This window comes from Oryza glaberrima, chromosome 4 (genome assembly GCF_000147395.1).
Source record: "Oryza glaberrima chromosome 4, OglaRS2, whole genome shotgun sequence".
Lineage (NCBI taxonomy): Eukaryota > Viridiplantae > Streptophyta > Magnoliopsida > Poales > Poaceae > Oryza > Oryza glaberrima.
Genome location: NC_068329.1, coordinates 16,981,659 through 17,002,268, shown reverse-complemented (window position 1 = coordinate 17,002,268; position 20,610 = coordinate 16,981,659). Strand labels below are relative to the sequence as shown.

At 41.5% G+C, this 20,610-nt stretch overlaps 1 protein-coding gene across 3 annotated transcripts; it reads left to right on the top strand.

Moving 5' to 3' along the window:
• Positions 1–16,120, top strand: LOC127769992 (protein PYRICULARIA ORYZAE RESISTANCE 21-like). Of its 3 annotated transcripts, none has more exons than XM_052295658.1 (3): positions 1–45; positions 685–772; positions 1,627–2,518. In XM_052295658.1, the coding sequence occupies exons 2-3, from the start codon at positions 685–687 to the stop codon at positions 2,166–2,168; spliced, it is 630 nt and encodes a 209-aa protein (XP_052151618.1). In that variant the 5' UTR covers positions 1–45; the 3' UTR covers positions 2,169–2,518. The 3 variants fall into 3 exon arrangements, with proteins under 3 accessions (XP_052151618.1, XP_052151616.1, XP_052151617.1); XM_052295656.1 differs by lacking the exons at positions 685–772; positions 1,627–2,518 and adding exons at positions 14,287–14,374; positions 15,186–16,120 and having other exon boundaries at positions 2–45; XM_052295657.1 differs by lacking the exons at positions 1–45; positions 685–772; positions 1,627–2,518 and adding exons at positions 13,703–13,780; positions 14,287–14,374; positions 15,186–16,120.
• The last annotated feature ends 4,490 nt before the right edge of the window (positions 16,121–20,610 follow it).

Here is a 20,610-nt window from a genome sequence, read left to right as displayed (position 1 = left end):
ATCTTCCCCATACTCATCTTCCGTTTCAGCATTCAAATAATTAAGGTGAGATTAACACAAGTCCCAGACTTTTCATTTAACTTATAATACTATAGTTGCCATATATAGTACTTGGTCTATATGGTAATTAATCCTTGTGCTGACCTGATCAATGTCGACACTGATCAAGTTTTCCTAGAATTGTATAGGCATGCACTAGTTTTCAATCCAATAACTTAATTAATTAGATTTTTGTTTTCGAACACGAGGCTTGCGCATCGATATATTAGATGAAAAATAACTAAGATTAATTTCATGCATGCATGATCAGCGTACCTCTTGCTTAATTTACTCTACTTTAGATCAAGTTTAAACTGATACGGGTGTCTAAGTTTGTATTTAGGGGTGCACACATGGTGAAAATCGGTGAGGTATAGCTAAATTTTTTTTTTAACCGGGTTTCTAGGCACCCTCTCCCACACTCTACCTCTGCCCCTGTTTCCATCGATCTAGAAGTGATTTGTTTCTTGAATTTTCTGAAAAAAAAATGATCTTCTTGTTGTAAAGTTAATTAATCCTGCAAAACTCGCGTGTTCTAGACGTGCTTAATAACTCGGCTGGAGTAAAACCTGCATATATTACTAGCATATGTTGTCTATTATCTAAAGATCTTAATTCTGCATGTTGTACATGTGTAATCTGCAGATGGGGGCGTCTATACTGGTCATCACGGTAGACCTGAAATGCTGCCGCTGCAGGGCGAAGATCACCAAGGTCCTGGACTGCCTCAAAGGTATATATAAACTAACTAATTTCTGCATGAAAGTGAAACCGACCTTAATATAAGTCGAAACCAATATTGAGAATTTTTTCAGGTTCCAAACTATAATAGCACATATACCAGCCAGGTTGATTTTGTGGCGTGGACGAGTGGTTTAATTCATTTGATTGTTTCTTATCGTGCATGAAATTGTGTTACGAACTGATCAATAATTTTGAGGGGAGTCGATCAATGTTGAATTTTACCGTTCTCGAGACAGTATCTCGATGTACCTAAATTTTACACTATTTTTTTATACATTATCTAGAGGTACCAATTTTACACTAGAAAATAAAATATCTGAAAGCAAGGGACATAGCTACATATATTTAGGGGTGCCCAGGAACCGGATCAGAAATTTTTGTAGCTACAGCTTATCTATTTTCATCATATATATATCCCATCAATCCAAACCAATACACCCCTATCAAGCTAATTAAATTCGATCCAAACCTGAGTAAAGCAAGCGAGTATAACCCCCATCATTTTATTCTACTTCCACCCCTGCTTCTAGTATAGATTCTAAAGAATGATAAAATGACCTTTCATCATTATACTTCCTACATATTTTAATGTATGACGCTGTTAACTTTTTGACCAATATTTAACCATTTGTCTTATTAAAAAAATTATGCAATTATCATTTATTTTATTTTATTGTGACTTGATTTATTATCAAATGTTATTTAAGCACGATATAAGTATTTTTACATTTGAAAAAAAATGAATAAAATGAATGGTCAAACATTGACCATAAAAGTGAACGGTGTTATACGTTAAAATACCAAGGGAGTATTTATTTTTAAAAATGTGTGCGATCGATGCAGCGGAGTACTGCATTGAGAAGACGGAGTTCGAGGAGAAGGACGACAAGGTGATCGTGCGCGGCAACTTCGACGCCGGCTGCCTCCGCAACAAGATCTACTGCAAGGCCGGCGCCAAGGTCGTCAAGGACATCAAGACCGTCGACGCCTGGCCGCCGCCGGAGAAGAAGGACGAGAAATCACCGGTGTGCAAGCTGGTGCCGTTCCCGGTGCCGTACCCAGCGCCGCCGCCGCCGGCGGCGTGCTACCCGCCCAGTACCCAGCAGTGCTACCACTGCTGCCCCGCGCCGCCGCCGCCGCCGCCGAAGCCGAAGCCGTGCGAGTGCACCCACTGCGGCGGCCACGGAGGCGGCTGCAACGAACCTGCAGTCCCGCCGTGCGGCGGCGCGTGTTCGATCAGCGACGGCGGCGCCTGTGGCGCCAGCTACAAGCCGCCGCCGGCGATCTGGCCGCCGCAGCCTAGCTTCTACTACTACCCGCCGCCGCTGTGCGGGGGATACAAGTTCGCCTGCGAGGAGAACTCCGACGTGTGCGCCATCATGTGAGACGAAATTAATTAAGCTGCTGTTTGCTTTGACGTCGACGTACACGGTGCTTCGCTCTTTGCCTCGGAAGTCGGGATAATAATGACGTCATCTGTGTGTATATACTTACGTACGTATTGCTATACCTATAATTGTTGTTATGTAAAATTACTAGTCCATGCTATATACCGTACGTTCTAAAAAGAAAGACCCTACGTACAATACATATATATGCTATATACAAAACAAGAACGATTTCCAATATGGTCATGTCTACAAGTGACCGTGTGATTGTGTTATTAGTTTGTGTATATATATGTAATTTTCCATTTGCTTTGAACCAATAAATAATGCACCTAGTGCTTATACTACTTTTACGTACGTAATGTATCTCTTGCATATCTGTGGTAATGTTTTTGATTATGTGCACTTTGATGTAGAAAACCGAATATCTAACATATAAATTAATTTTGTTACAAATAAGTAGTATCAAAAAGTACAAGGATAGTGAAGCGATGGCGTCGTCGGTCTGTATGCCAAGTCGAGCCCTTCTGCCTAGCTTAGGACTGCAATCTATAATCCATTTTGCTTTCACCAATCAATTACACGCTATTTGCAGTGAGCCATGCACACAGCTTCCACAAATATACCATCGAGCTGATCGATGACGTTCAGTCAATCTAGTATGTATAACGTTGGTATGTTAGTTCAGTCAATCTAATATATAAATGGAAGGAGGAAAGATTTTTTTTCCTTATGATCAAAACCAATTTTTGCATTCGGTGGGTGGACCACATGTATCCAGGTGTATGCGAAAATCAGATTTTCACATGTAGTTGGAGCAACCACATGCGAAAATCCGATTTTTGCTTACGGGTGTTTAAGTCATCCGATTGTGAAAAGAAAAAATCACAAAAAAAATAAAAAGTCCAAAAATCAAAACCCTAACCCAAGAATCCAGAAGTTAACGCTGTTGTCGTCGTCGTTCAAAGCCTCCATCGCCATCATCATTGTCGTCGCTCAAAGCCGCCGGCGGATCCTCGTCATCATCGTCCTCATCCTCGCTCGAAGCTGCTGCTGCCGCCTCCGCCATCATTGTTGTTATCGCATGAAGCCGTTAACGGATAGTCGCATGCGCGGGGGGAGGGGGGGAGGGGGGGCAGAGAGGCAGCGGGATCTCGCGGGAAGGGGAGGGGTGTCGGATCTGTCCCTCCCGTTATCGGCACCGGCAGATCTTCGTGCATGTGGGTGGGGACGGAGAGGCGGCAGAATCTGCACGGGAGGAGGAGGGGGCGTAGGATCCGCCCCTCCCGTCACTGCCACCAGCGGATCCGCATGTGTGGGGTGCGTAGAAGTGGTGGGATCTGCGTGGGAGGGGGAGCGGCCGCCGGATCTGTCCTTCCCATTGCCGCTACCATTGCCCACTAACGTCCTCGCTCTCGCCCACCATTCTCTCATTGGGAGTGGAGGAGAGGGGAGGAGTGCTGGGAGAGGAGTGCGAGGGGAGGGAAGAGTAGAAGTGAGGGAGGGGGGATGTGAGGACTTATAGTGGAGAAAAAACCAAGGAGAGGGGTATATTCACACACGGGTTTCTTAAGAGAGGTCCGCATCTATTTTTGCATGCTAGCTTGTAAAGAGGCTCACCTGCGGACCTCTCCTTGATTTTCGTATGTGGTTATTGAACTGTGTTCAGGGGATTGATTTTTGCATGCGGGATCAGTTAAAGTCCGCCTGTAATTTAAAGGGGGTCTCACTTAGATAAATCAATTGTGTAGCAGTGGATGGAGTAATTAGTAAGAGAGCGAGCAATCATGTCCTGGCTTTAATTATTCATCTTTCTTCCTACAATAAACCTAGTAGTATTCTCCCATTTGACAGTGAGTATTGAGTATCATCTACTACCTCTGTTCTAAAATATATATAGATTTTACCCATATAATATACTACCTCCGTTTCTTAATATATAACTTCGTTAACTTTTAGACAAACGTTTGATTATTCGTCTTATTCAAAATTTTTATGTAAATATAAAAAAATTTAAGTCATGCTTAAAGAGCATTTAATAATAAATCAAGTCATAATAAAATAAATAATAATTACATATATTTTTTAATAAAACGAATGGTAAAATATATCTTAAAAGTCAACGGCGTTATATATTAAAACCAGGGAGAGAGTATGTGTAACATATCTTATATATATTTCAGAGCAAAAAGAGTACCCCCTCCGTTTTAAGCTATAAGACGTTTTGACTTTAGTCAAAGTCAAACTGCTTTAAGTTTGACCAAGTTTGTAGAAAAAAGTAGTAACATTATTAACCTAAGAAAAATTTATTATGAAAATATATTCAATTATTGATTTTATGAAACTAATTTGGTATTATAAATATTACTATATTTGTCTATAAACTTAATTAAACTTAAAACATTTTCATTTTAACCAAAGTCAAAACATCTTCTAACCTGAAACGGAGGGAGTAGTATATACGGTACATCTGTATATCGCACGTTTTGCAAAACTAGTCATTTTATCGCTTTGGTTACCTTCAACCCGATGTGGACTCACCACCAACTAGATCAGGACGATTGTCGATCGATCGATCGCCGTCGAACGTTGCGACAGGTCTCTACAACCGACAGCGAAGGACGACCAATGGTTCCTATATGGTGGCTGTTGATGTTCTAGCTTGTCCGTCCCTGCGTAAACTTCTATCTACTCCTCTCCATAAGTCCATATATTGTCTTCGTAAACTTCTATATATATCTACTCTCTATATCTTGTCTTCTGCAGGTTGAAATACTAGTAACGAATAATTTGTACTAGCTCCCACATTATTGGCAGTCAACCTCGCGAGAATATTCTGGCGGTCGGCCGGCGCAACTTGCCAAACATTTCGTTCTCTCTGACATATAGTACAAGGGAGTGACCAACGATTGTCGTGTTAACGTGTGCGTGCCAATCCAACCGTTTCACCTGGCAGCTGATTAACGTGCGTGCCAATCCAACCGTTTCACCTGCAGCGGATTATAATCGTAATGTTTTTTTAAGGATAAATGAATTATTTACGAATAAAACTATTATATATGTGTATGTTGTAAGCTACTTAAAAGTTCATGATAAAAAAATAATCAAAATCAACTCTAAATTTAAGATTTGAAATTTAAATTTCGGCTACGAATGATAAACTCTAGAGCAAACGATGGACCCTGGTAGAGAGCTTCTATAAGCGTGTGATCTAGGGTGGGTGTTGTACTTCTGCGTGTGCTCTAGGGTGGAAGTTTGTTCACTTGTGAAAGCTAGCTATGTGATAGTGACTTTGTGGCTCACTTTTGCTTTTAACTAGGATATGCTCCGGTATGAAATACGGGCATGTTTGGTTGGGCTCTAGGCTCTGTTCGTTTGCCTGGGTTGGGAACCCATTCTTCTAGCACGGAAAACGAAGCAGTTCATTAGTGCATGCTTAATTAATTATTTGTTAATTATTTTTTTAAAAATGGATCAATATGATTTTTTAAGCAACTTTCGTAGTATATAAACTTTTTTAAAAAATGCACCGTTTAGCAGTTTGAAAAGCGTGCGCGCGGAAAATGAAAAGGGAGAGTTGAGAACCTTGACATACGAACAGAGCCTACTCCTCGAAAAATGTAGTCGGCAGTGGAGCTATACGGAGCTAGGGGTGGACAGGAAGCTCGTGGCTCGTGACAGACTCGGCTCGGCTCAGCTCGGCTCGTTTGATTTTCCTAACGAGCCGAGCTGGCATTTTAGCTCGTTAGGTAACGAGCCAGCTCGAGCTGGCTCGCGAGCCTTAACGAGCTAGAACTTCATCAGACAACCAAAATTTTTTCATCATGTCACATTGAACGTTTAACACCTGTATGAAGTATTAAATATAGGCTAAAAAATAAGTATATAATTGCACAGATTGCGACTAATTTGCGAAACGAATCTTTTAAGCCTAACAGCTCCAAGATTTGACAATGTGATGCTACAGTAAATATTTGCTAATACCCGATTAATTAGGCTTAATAAATTCGTCTCGCTGTTTACTGACGAATTCTATAATTAGTTTTTTTATTAGTGCCCGAACACTACATGCGACATCCTATATAATATTCGATGTGACACACCAAAACTTTACACCCCTGGATCTAAACACAACTAGATCATCAGATCAATACTCAACTCGGTGGATACAATCCCCGAAACAGGAGTAGGGTATTACCTCTCATTGAGGGCCTGAACCTGTCTAAATCCATGTCTCCACATCCATCCACTTTTAGGTCTCGTGCGCTACCCCATTTATTATTGCCGAATTCCAGTTTCGACACGCACATGCACTATTGACCTGAATAAACCAAGGGCGGATTTAGAAAGGCCATCGATCCCTGAAACAAGAAATGGTTTACATACCAGGCGAGCCAATTGTCAGTGAAAACCATCTACTCCCTCCGTCCCTAAATATAAAAGATTTTGGTTGGATGTGATGTATTCTAATACAACGAATCTAGATATGAAGCCTGTCCAGATTCATTGTACAAGGATGTGTCAGTAAATCCAACCAAAATCCCTTATATTTATGGACGGAGGGAATACCTTTTTGTTGAGCCTAGCTAGCTAGATTAAATTATGACTTCCATGACTCATTACAGTCGATTAGAAACATTCTGTTCATGAAGGATGGATGAATTAGGTTAGTGTGTTAGCTAGTACTTTTTGAGGCTATCTATCGTCCTTGCCTCTTGTCTGAGTTCTTGGCTGGGGATCATATCAACCAACACACAGCATGTTGTTACCTTTTTTAGGGAATAAATGAACTTTGGAAAGGAAGGACATGCATGCCTCCCATCATGCATGCTACCACTAATTAACCATTATTAGTACTCTTTTCGTTCTATATTATAAGTCGTTTGATTTTTTTCATAGTCAATTTTTTTTATGTTTGACCAAATTTATAGAAAAATATAGTATTATTTTCAACATAAAACAAACATATTATCAAACTATATATTCAATGTTAGATTTAATGAAACAAATTTCATATTTTAGATAATGTTAAATTTTTCTACAAACTTAGCCAAACTTAATAAAATTTGACTAGAGAAAATATCAAATAACTTATAATATGAAGGGTAGCTGATTAGGAGTGCTGTAGTCTGTGATGCTTGCATGCATTAACCATTATATTAGGAGATCAGTTCACTACTATGAAAACCATCTTTCGTGGCGGTCATTTTGGGTTTTCGCTGACGGTATTTGATACCGCCACAAAGCAAAGGCCAGTGAAAATCAAGAACTTCGCTAGCGGTTATTGGCCGTTAGCGATAATCAATTTTCGCTGGTGGTTGTGTTATGTCGGCCGCCAGCGATAAACGATTTTCGCTCGCGGTTGTGTTATACCAGCCGCCTGTGAAAATAGTGGCCCGGGTTAAAAAAAATGACGGAGCGACACCGCTCCATTCGCCTCCATCAAGTCGGTTCAAATAATTCCCAAATCCACTCCTCTATTCACAAATTCACAGAAATTGACATCAACAATTTACAATAAAAAGTTTCCATTCAGTCACAATTTTCCATTCACAATCCACATAAATCTACACAAATCCAAACACAAATCCACATAAATTTTAAGAAAAAAAATTCTACCGCTCGTTGTCGCCGACGTCGACCGAGCACTACCGCCCATGGTGTAACATCCCGGCCTAGGGCTTAATAGGATTAATAGAATACTCATATCAACAAGTTGCAACTTCTTTTCCGGAAGCCAATCTCCAATTTGGGATGGGTGACCGACTGGGAAATTCTTCCCGGGTGTACACGAGTGAGGACAAAGTGTGCAGAAAAGACATGTGTTGGTCTGTGAGGGCAGTCTATGACCTATGAAAGCTGCCAGATGTAAGTGGGCCTGGCCTGGGAGAGGCGGGTCGTTACAAAATGGTATCAGAGCCGACTCTCGCGGTTTCACGGGCGCGTGTGTCGCAGTTGCGCAGGCATGGTGCGCATGGCTGGTGTAGACCGGGAGTGGTTACACAGCATGGCACATGCGCTGGCACTGGACACACCTGCGCATGGCTGGTGTAGACCGGGAGTGGTTACACAGCATGGCACATGCGCTGGCACTGGACACATGGACGTGGCCAAGAGAGGACGTTCCTGGCCTGGGGTTGATCGACGGGGCGTCGATCTCTCTTGAGGGGGTGAGGGTGTAACATCCCGGCCTAGGGCTTAATAGAATTAATAGAATACTCATATCAACAAGTTGCAACTTCTTTTCCGGAAGCCAATCTCCAAAGAACTCCAGGGTTAAGCGTGCTTGGCCTGGAGCAATTTGGGATGGGTGACCGACTGGGAAATTCTTCCCGGGTGTACACGAGTGAGGACAAAGTGTGCAGAAAAGACATGTGTTGGTCTGTGAGGGCAGTCTATGACCTATGAAAGCTGCCAGATGTAAGTGGGCCCGGCCTGGGAGAGGCGGGTCGTTACACATGGCCCGGCGGCGACGGTCGTGACGAGGCCAAGGCCGATGGTCGCACTCCACTGCCCGAGGCCCCGCGGGGTCGTGCTCCCCGCGCCTCCGTCGGGCGGATCCATGCTCCCCGCGGCGCACCCGTCCCCGCCGCCACCTCTGTTGCGCCGCCGCCGGTGGCCTCCTCCCCTCAGATAGATCTGGGAGAAGGGAGAGGAGGGGATGGGAGGGCGCGGCCCTGCTTCTTCCTTCCTCTGCTGACTCACGCTGCCGCCACCGGCCTCCTCTAGCGTCGCCCGCACCATCCCCGCCACCGAACCCGGTCGTCGCCCATCCCGCCCATCGTGGTCACCGTCGGCGGCATGCACATCCGCCGCCCGCGGCCCTCCGGCCGCACCGCGCCCCTCCCGCCCATCGTGGTTGCCGTCGTCGCCGTTGCTAATCGCTGTCGTTGCCATGCATATCCGCGTCGCGCCCCTCTCGCCTATCGTGGTCGCCGTCGTCGGGGTCACGCCCCTCCCAGATCCTGGTCGCAACTAGAGGAGGAGGCTGGAGGCGCAGGGAAGGAGGGGAGAAAGGTGGGGGGGGGAGGAGGAGAGGGAGGCGGTGGCTGGGTGGGTGGAGAGGAGGAGATAGAGGAGAGAGAGGCAGTGGGTAGGTGGTTGGGTGGGTGAAAGGAAAATATCTCGTGCGCGTGATTTTAAATACCGTCAAAATTTTTTAGCGTTGCTCTGTCTTTTCACTGGCGGATCTATTTTGTAGCCGCCAGCAAAAACGCCGATTTTCGCTGGCGGACATTTAAGAGATCCGCCTCGAAAAATAGAGTATTTTTATGGCGGACGTCTTAACGTGGCCACCAGCGAAAACTGGCGGTCCTGTACCCCCACCCCTCCTTATGTTTTTGCTGGCGGCTTTAGCATATAACCGCCAGTGAAAATTATAGTGTGACACCATGAAAAATTGTTTTTCTGGTAGCTAGTGGTTATACAGTCTTTTTTCTCTAACTAAAGATGGAATGGTGACAGGGATTCGACTATATATATACTAATTAATATTACCTATACTTATGTTCAAGTGGGTGACGTTGCACTTGCGTTAAGGTTAATTAACACAGCATCTGTGGACAACCTTGGACAAAGAACATTATTTCACATGCAACAGGTTAGTGCCTGAAGGTTACAGTTTTTTTTTTTTAAAAAAAAGTATATCTTCATGTCTTAACAAAATCATCTCGATCAATCGGAGTTATGGATCCAGTCAACCAAAACACTAGCATAATAAATCTTAGCTACTAAGCTATGTTAGTTACAGATTTTGCACATTTCTTCAAGATATACTCCGTATATACGAACGGAGAGAGAGCTTGGTGGAGCGATCGATGAGCACTGTGCCTGCGACTATGGTTGTGCAGCAGCAACTGACAAGTAGGATAGCAAAGAAAAACATCTACCTTTACATTTAAAATCAAATGATATATTTAATGTGAGAACCAAAAAAAATATCAAGTAATTAAATAGTTTAGAGATAAATAAACATTGCCACCACAACTGCACTCAGTAATTAAAAATTCTTTAATCTTAAGGGACTACTAGCCTTAACACTTCCAACTTTCCAAGTTACAAACCAGCAACCACACAAAGTGTCTTGTTTTTTGTTGGATATCTTGTCTTGCCAACACAAAAGGTGTAACTAATGGTCCAAACTACTAACTTTGGGTACCACGTACCAAAAAAAATATATCATCTATACTAATTGATGTTTCAAATACGAATAGTACTCCCGGTTTCTCAAATAGACGATGTCTCAGAAAGCAATTAAGCACAAAAACTACAAAAATCTTAACTCGCAATTATGTGAAAAAATTATATGAATATTACATATGTAGAAATGGCATTGGTAAATTTTTATCATGAAAACTATTTTGATGTAGCTGTACTGATAGTATCATATAAAACAAACAACTCGTAAATTAAAGTATCCCTAGTAATTAAATTTTGTATAATACAACTTCGTGTTCCCATCTACCCTAGGATCTGATGTGTTAGATTGGAATGGACAATATTGAAAATATACCCAAAAGGAAACGAGCCATTAGTGTATATGTATAATTAATTAAGTATTAATTATTTCAAACTTAAATATGAATTAATATGATCTTTTAAACAACTTTTTATATAATTTCTTTTATAAAAGACATAGCATTTGTTGGTTCGGAAAATGTACCTGCAAAATGATCCTTATTATGGTTATCTCAAACACACAGTAATAAGCAGTACAGTTCCCGGTTTTATAGTTAAGGGACACGATTAGATCAAGGGCAAAAGGTAAGGGAGGCAAAATATACACTTATTCCCATTCAATGCCGTCATAGTCCCGGCCCATGACAGGATCAGGCCAGATATATCGATATGGAATAAGTACACTCGCCGTCCCTCATCTTTACATCGAGTTTAATTGGCATCCCTAAACCATAATACCAGAAAAGACAGAAATCGTTACCCCCCTATCTTAACAAAACTGTCTAATTTAGGTCCCAGACAATATGGAGCACTGGTTTTTGCTGAAAACTAAATAAAAAACATTGGGCCCACATGTCAGCCCCACTTCATTCTGTCTCTTTTTCCTTAACCAAGCACACATTCGTCGAGTGGCGGCGAGGGAGGCGGTGACCGACCCCGCCCGGGCGCCCGACCTCCGATCAACGAAGGCAGAGACGGGAGAGGCCGTCGATCCTGTCCAAGCTCGAGCTCGCCCGCCTCCGTGTGAGGAAGCGCGTCATCTTGGATAGCGCAGAGGCGGAGGCGACCTCACCCTCCGCGGGAGGTGGAGGTGGAGGGGTGGCTGCGGGCGCGGGAGGCGCGGCGATGACAACGGCGGGCGAGAGCGGCGGCGGAACGGTGGAGGCGGCGGTGGGCGAGTGGCGGCTCTGGGGAGCGGGCAGAGCAGAGTGGGCGACACGGGGGGTGAGCGCAGGCGAGTGGCGGCTCCTGGCATGGGCAAAGCAGAGGGGCGTGGGATGCACCGAGGGAGGGGGGGCATGGAGGTCGAGCGGCAAGCGAGCGCGGTGGCGGTGGCGGCTCCGGGCGTAGGCGAAGCAGAGGGGTGGGGGACACGAGGGGCGAGTGGCGGCGCCTCTGAGAGCGGGCGTGGTGCGTGCGTCGCTGTGCGGCGGCACCTCTCCAAGGACTTCCCCGACGAGCAATTCCCTCATTTACGACGAGCTTTGTCTCCGTGCGCGCTGCGCCGAGATCGTGAGGAGGGCACCGATGGTGAAGGGCGACGACGCCACCACCGCCGACGAGGCTGAGCGACGTGGAGGCATCGGCGGCTGGCTCTCCCATCTGCCGCCGCTGTAAGAAGAGAAGAAAGTAAAAAAAAAAAAAAAAGAGAGAAGAAAAAAGAAAGGTGGGCCCCACATTTTCTCTCACTTACATGTGGGCTCCACATACTTTTTTTTTTGCTGACTAGGATGCCATGTCAGCGAAACGATATATCCGTACTGCTGTGGGACTAAAATGCACAGTTTTGTATAGTTTAGAGGGTGAGATTTCTGGATTGAGGATAAGGATGTGAAACAAACTCGGTGTAAAGTTGAGGGATAGCAGATGAACTTATTCCTATCGATATTTGTTTCAGCCCATAACTCAGAATGCTCGACGGCCGTTGAACAGCTGCATTAACTGGTCTGAGTAAGCCTGCTGCTACATCGTGGACTCGGATCAGTACGTCTCAAAAGAAGCCCAGCTGGGAGAGAGATCCCGGTGGGATGTTGCCAACTCAGCTCTTATCCAGCGTCGTCGCCGGTGGCTACAGTTTTAGGGGGTGGAGCCCAGTTATTTCACAGAAGTAAAGTGTAGCAACTTTCGCAAGTGATTATTTATCCTTCTATTAGAGTGGCGAGCTTGTTGTAGCCGGTCCTAATGTTGTTTTAATTTTAGAATGAATTATAGTTTGGGTCATATTTTATTGCTAAAGTTTCACTTTGAATCATCCTATACCCAATTTATTTTAATTTTGGATTAGGTAACCTTACCTTTGTTGCATAATGGATCACCCTAACTTTCTTCTCTAGCTATGTCTAACGTCTCCTTCAAAAAAAGTATGGTATGCGTATAGGTATGAAAATTCACTGGCGTATCGTTAACGATTTGCTCAAAGTCATTGCAGTGCTGAAGATGTGGTTTGAGGTAGTCTATTGTGCCATAAAGGTAATTTTACTAATCCAAATTAAAGTGAAAAGATTGGATATATGGTGGTCCAAAGTAAAACTTTAGTAATAAAATACGGCTCAAAGTGAAATTAACTTTTTATTTATAATAGAAATGTTTTACGTCACCAACCTTCATGGTTTACAATCTCGATTGGCTAGCGGATTTCAAGCCCTAGAAGACATTGATTTTTTTTCCTTTTTGCTAAATTCGAATGGATTTTTGACAAATTTCTAGTAAAACTGTTCGAGATGCACGTTTCGAGCTGAATAATTATCTGAAAATCGCATGCTAAAATTTCATAAAGTTTAAATTAAATATATCCAAAACGACCCTTTCTTTTTCCTGAGGAATTAAATCTTAATTTTTCCTGAGGAATTAAATCTTAATTAAGTTTGCAGCATGTACATACGACAATGTTCATGAAAGAAAAATAATACTACCAAATAAAGTTTGCAGCATCTTACTTGAAAATTTTGTGAAAAAAAATAAAAAAAATAGTCACACATAAAGTACTATCCATATTTTATCATCTAATAACAACAAATGTAGTAACCATATTTATTTTAAATAAGACAGATAATCAAACGTTGAACATAAACTGTGTAAAACCACGGTCTTTTTGGGATGGAGAGCTAGTAATATATGAAATAGTATAACATCAAATAAACTTATTATAGAGGACAAGAAGATACGAGGAAGACCAAGCTATCCTCTACACAGTAAACAATCGTTTTCTGTCTCTTACGTGTACCTTTCAATACCCATCGTTGAAACAGGAAGACATGAACCCTAGAGATGCTGACGGCCGGACAAAACTCTCTGCATCACCATTAATTCGGAAGGCTTCAATGTATCCAAACATAATATAAGTACCCCAAGTGTTCACCTCTCTTCTGCTTCATCTCCTCCATTTCGATCTCCCCATACTCATCTTCCGTTTCAGCATTCAAATAATTAAGGTGAGATTAACACAAGTCCCAGACTTTTCATTTAACTTATAATACTATAGTTGCCATATATAGTACTTGGTATATATGGTAATTAACCCTTGTGCTGACACTGATAAAGTTTTCCTAGCTAGAATTGTATAGGCACGCACTATTTTGCAATCCAGTAACTTAGATTTTTGTTTTCCAACAGGCTTGCGCATCGATATATTAGACGAAAAATAACTAAGACTTTCATGCATGCATGATCAGCGCATAAATTTAATTTCCATCGATCTAGAAGTGCTTTGTTTTTTGAATTTTCTGAAAAAGGAAATGAACTTCTTGTTGTAAAGTTAATTAATCCTGCAAAACTCGCGTGTTCTAGACGTGCTTAATATAACTAGGCTCGAGTAAAATCAGGTAAGATTTATCAGCTTAATTTGTCTATCTGCATATTAGCATATGGAGTATATATGTTGTCTACTTATCTAAAGATCTTAATTCTGATGTTGTACATGTGTGTTAATAATCTGCAGATGGGGGCTTCTATATTGGTCATCACGGTAGACCTGAAATGCTGCCGCTGCAGGGCGAAGATCACCAAGGTCCTGGACTGCCTCAAAGGTATATATAAACTAGCTAATTTCTGCATGAAAGTGAAACCGACCTTAATATAAGTTGAAACCCAAGAATATTGCGAATATTTTCAGGTTCCAAAATATAATAGCATACCGGCCAGGTTGATTAGTGGTTTAATTCATTTGATTGTTTCTCATCGTACATGAAATTATATTACGAACTAATCAGTAATTTTGAGGGGAAAAAATTTCTCAATGAGAAATTTTACAATACTTGAAAAAGTATATTAAGGTATGTAAATTCTACACTAAATTTTTTACCTTGTGATACTTTAAATATCAAATTTTACAATAAAAAAAGAGAGGAATACACGACAATATCCGCGATCGCATGGGATGATATTTACTGGGTATCAGCCAATACCTACCAAGTATCAGGCAATACCTTAGAGGTATCACCCCGTTCGAACAAGGTATATATTAATCGATATACCTATCAGGTAAGGTATCATGCACCGTTCAAACGAAATACCGTCCTATAGTACTCCCTCCATCCTAAAATGTTTGACGCCGTTAACTTTTTTAAAAATGTTTGACCGTTCGTCTTATTCAAAAAATTTAAGTAATTATTAATTTTTTTCCTATCATTTGATTTATTGTTAAATATACTTTTATTTATACATATAGTTTTACACATTTCACAAAAGTTTTTGAATAAGACGAACGGTCAAACATGTTTAAAAAAGTCAATGGTGTCAAATATTTAGAGAAGGAGGGAGTATTTCCTAAAATATATGATAACTTAGGATGATAAAATGACCCTTGATCATTTCTGAAAATGTGTGCGATCGATGCAGAGGAGTACTGCATCGAGAAGACGGAGTTCGAGGAGAAGGACGACAAGGTGATCGTGCGCGGCAACTTCGACGCCGGCAGCCTCCGCAACAAGATCTGCTGCAAGGCCGGCGGCAAGGTCGTCAAGGACATCAAGACCGTCGACGCTTGGCCGCCGCCCAAGTCGCCGGAGAAGAAGAAGAAGGACGAGAAACCGGTGTGCAAGCTGGTGCCGTTCCCGGTGCCGTACCCAGCGCCGCCGCCGCCGCCGGCGTGCTGCCCGCCCAGTACCCATCAGTGCTACCACTGCTGCCCCGCGCCGCCGCCGCCGAAGCCGAAGCCGAAGCCGTGCGAGTGCACCCACCACTGCGGCCGCCATGGCGGCGGCTGCAATAAACCTGCAGTCTCGCCGTGCGGCGGCGGGTGTTCGATCAGCGACGGCGGCGCCTGTGGCGCCAGCTGCAAGCCGCCGCCGCCGCCGGCGGCGATCTGGCCGCCGCAGCCTAGCTTCTACTACTACCCGCCGCCGCCGTGTGGGGGATACAAGTTCGCCTGCGAGGAGAACTCCGACGTGTGCGTCATCATGTGACCAAATTAATTAAGCTGTTGCTTAATTTGACGTCGACGGTGCTTCGTTCTTTGCCTCGGAAGTCGGGATAATGACGTCATCTGTGTATATACGTAGTACGTACGTATTGCTGTACCTGTAATTGTTGTTATGTATGTAAAATTCAGTACTAGTCCCTGCTATATACAGTTCTAAAAAAAAGTCCCTACTATACATATATATATATACACTATATATAGTACAAAACAAGAACGATTTCCAATATGGTCATGTCTATAAGTGACCGTGTTATTTCGAATATATGGTTATTAGTTTGTGTATATATGTAATTTTTCCTTTTGCTTTGAACCAATAAATAATGCACCTATTGCTTATAATGCTTTTACGTAAGTAACATATCTGCATATCTGTGGTTGCATGTGGTTTTGATTATGTGCACTTTGATATAGAAGACCAAACATATACTTCCTCATCTCCGAATTACTGAATTAACTTGGATCGAGCCACGTCATTAAAGAAAAAAAAGGTTTGTGTGCGTGTGTTCATAGGGGTGAGTGCGCGTGCGTTGTGAGTGTCTGTGTTGTAGGAGTACTGCGTAATTATAAAAAAAAAAAGAACCGTTTGATCATTTTCATTCTTAAACCATAACTATAAATGTACTGTATTGCTTATGCACACAAATCCTATATACCCAAAAATATAATTGATCCACGCTAACTAATAATTAATATTAGCGATAATTCTTTGTTACCACAAGAAGCGCATGTTACCTAGAATTAATATTTGGCCATTAGATTTGCATTTGCACGGGGATATCAAAGATCTTTTATGTTTTCCCCATTCAAACCATCGATGCCACTATACCCAAGACACACATTCTTCGGTACTAATATTCCGGCACTGACGGGAGGTCATCATTAATGCCGGTTTCAAAACTAGGACTGATGAGGTTTTATCCGATTGTCACGGTGGGATTTGAATCTAAGACACCCCCTTGCACGGGTGCATATCCCTGCAGTTGGTGCCAAATCCACCGGGTGGATTTCAACAAATCTGAACAATTAGTTTCTTTATAGGGAGATGTAGCCACATCACCTTCTTTTTACCTCATCCCATGCATGAGAACTGAAGCATACCAAAAACTTTCTACCAATCTCTTGATATGACATCAAGACATTGTATAGAAGCATCATAATGACAAAAAATTTTCCTTCGCGCGGTTCAGAATGATTAATCATGACGTTTTGATTTGCTATACCTGTGACGATGAGGAGGGGGCGTTGGAGTCGGATCCGCCCCTCCCGTCACCGCCACTAGTGGACCCGCGCGCGTGGGGTGTGTAGAAGTGGCGCCATTCGCGCGAGAGGGGGAGGGGCCGCCGGATCTGCCCTTCCCATTGCCCACTAACGTCCTCGCCCTCGCCCGCCATTCTCTCGTCGGGAGTGGAGGAGAGGGGAGGAGTGGCGGGAGAGGAGTGGGAGTGCGAGGATAGAGAGGAGTGAGAGTGCAGGGGGAGGGAGGAGTGAGAGTGGGGGGATGGGGGACGTGAGGACTTAGTGGGAAAAAAAACGAGAGGGGTATATTCGTACGCAGGTTTCTTAAGACGTCCGCACATGCTGGCTTGTTAAGAGGCTCACCTACGGACCTCTCCCTTATTTTCGTACGTGATTATCGAACTGTGTTCGGGGATTGATTTTTGTATGTGGGAGAAGTTATGGTTTGCCTGCAATTTAAAGTGGGTCTCACATAGATAGCCCAATTTTGTAGTAGTGGATGGAGTAGTTAGTAAGAGAGCGAGCAATCATGTCCTGGCTTTAATTATTCATCTTTTCTTACTACAGTAATCCTGATAGTCTCCCATTTGACAGTGAGCAATGAGTATCATCTACTACATCCGTTCTAAAATATATAAGTGATTTCACCCATATAATATACTACCTCCCTTTTTTAATATATGACTCCGTTAATTTTTTGACAAACGTTTGACCATTCGTCTTATTCAAAATTTTTATATAAATAAAAAAAATAAATCATGCTTAAAAAAACATTTGACAATAAATCAAGTCATAATAAAATAAATAATAATTACATATATTTTTTAATAAGACGAATAGTCAAACATACCTTAAAAAGTTGATGGCTTCATATATTATAAAATGGAGGAAGTATGTGCAAAATATCTTACTCCCTTTGTCCCATAATATAAGGCGTGCACGCATGTCAAGATTCAACTTTTCAACATTTGACCAACACTTAGTATAATATATTAAATGAATTTTATTTGTTAAAAATTATATCATTAGATTGACATTTAAATTTACTTTCATATGATATGGTTATAATATTATTACTACAAATCTTATAGTACATGAGAAGTTATAAGTTAAAGATTAGTTTTAGAGACCATGCCAATTTTGACCGTGTCTTATATTATAGGATAGAGACAGTATATATTTTAGAACGAATGGAGCAGTACATATACTATATATCTATACATCCCACGTTTTGCAAAACTAGTTATTTTCTCGCTTTGGTTACCTTCAACCCGATGTGGACTCACCACCAAACTCAGGACGATTGTCGATCGATCGATCGCCGTCGAACGCTGCGACAGGTCTCTACAACCGACAGCGAAGGAACGACCAATGATTCCTATATGGTGGCTGTTGATGTTCTTGTCCATCCCTGCGTAAACTTCTATATCTAATATATCCTCTCTATATCTTGTCTTCGTAAACTTCTATATCTACTCTCTGTATTATCTTGTCTTCTGCAGGTTGAAATAACGAATAATTTGTACTAGCTCCCACATTATTGGCAGTCAACCTCGTGAGAATCTCGCGGTCGGCCGGCCGCAATTTGCCAAACATTTCGTTCTCTCTGACATACTCTCTCCGTTTCATAATGTAAGACTTTCTAGCATTGCTTATATTTATATAGATGTTAATGAATCTAGATACACATATATGTCTAGATTCATTAACATTTATATGAATGTGGACAATGCTAGAAAGACTTACATTATGAAACGGAGGACGTATAGTCCAGGGGAGTGACCAACGATTGTTGTGTTATCGTGCTTGCCAGTCTAACCGTTTCACCTACAGCTGATTATAATCGTAATGTTTCTTAACGATAAAAGAATTATTTACTAATAAGGCTATTATGTGTATGTTGTTAGCTACTTAAAAGTCAATGATAAAAAATAAACTATAATAAAAAAAATCAAATCAACTACAAAACTAAGATTTGAAATTTAAATTTTGGCTTCTACTGATAAGCTCAATGGACCCTAGTAGAGAACTTCTACATGCGTGTGATCTAGGGTGGGTGTTGTACTTTTGCGTGTGCTCTAGGGTGGAAGTTTGTTCACTTGTGAAAGCTATGTGATAGTGACTTTGTGGCTCACCTTTTCTTTTAACTAGGATATGCTCCGGTATGAAATATGGGCATGTTTGGTTGGGCTCTAAGTATTCCTCGAAAAATGTAGTCAGCAGTGGAGCTATATATATGGAGCGAACCGAGAACCTCGCTCCACCCTTCTAATTTACTTTTTTAATCACTATGAGTCATTGACATATGAAATAGTACTTTTCATCTTTGAAATCTTTGCGATGGTATTCTTCAATATTGCCTTATGAAAAATGACAATGTATATTGAAACTCATAATGTAATTGCTTTCGAAATTTAAAGTAATTACAATGTAAGTATAGTTAATTTGCAACATAAAACGATTTGATTTTTTTTAAATATGGTGCTATAAATATAGCTTCTTCCTCCGAGTAGCAACATTTTAGAATAAAAAAATACGCTATAAAAATATATTAAATCATGAATTTAATGAAACTAATTAATTTAGTGTTATTAAAACTAACCCAAAATGTTCTACAGATATGCTATGTTTTTCTAAACTTGGTCGACCAAATTTACATAAGTTTTACTCAACATAACTTAAAATGTTTATTTGTAACACAGAAAAGATTGTGTATTAACATTACACGAGAAATTATTTAATTGGATGAGAAATGCATGCCATGTATGTTGAAGAGATATACTCCCTCTGTTCCAAAATATAATGGATTCACATTTTAATAATACAAATTTAGACAGTATAATATGTAACATCAAATAAAAAACCCTTATATTTTAGCACATAGGGAGCATATATGACTTGTCACTTGCCTCCATCTATTTAACGAGGGCTCAGGTGTACGTACGTGTACCTGTGCAATAATTAATGTTTGCATATATTGGATGCAATGAAAAGAAAACAATTATCCGCAAGGGTAAAACGAGCCGACAAGAAATGAGGAACAGATTACATGTTGACACGTGGACCCAGTGAGGAAATTAAAGGAGCAATTCGACACGTACGTGTCCATTTCGCCGATCAATCGATAGGATAACATCGACAAAACTGCCTCGAAACACCACAAGAATTACTTTTATAACCGACAATACTATTCATAAAGCTTTTAGGACAGTGATACCTAATAATTTTGTAATTCATTCAGTTAATAATATGCCAAGTGATCGAAGAGAATGAAAAAGGTGATGTAGAAAATGAAATGTGCCCATAATAAGCTTCTATATTTTTTGGGTTTGGGTGTGTGGTGGGCCAAAAACACATGGGCCTTATATATGGAGGGAACATCGGCCCATGAAAACGTGGGCCTTTTTCTATGCACACTCCGTGCATGTACCCTACTGAGATCAGTCACAGGCTTTGCAGGTGTTAGCCCACTTGTCCAACTATATTTCTATATTTAATTAGGCCCTCTCATATATTAAACATTGGAATTAATTAAACCATCAATGACACATCCAGTGTTGCAGTAGTCACAGGTAATAAATAAATAAACGATCAAACAAAGGTAGA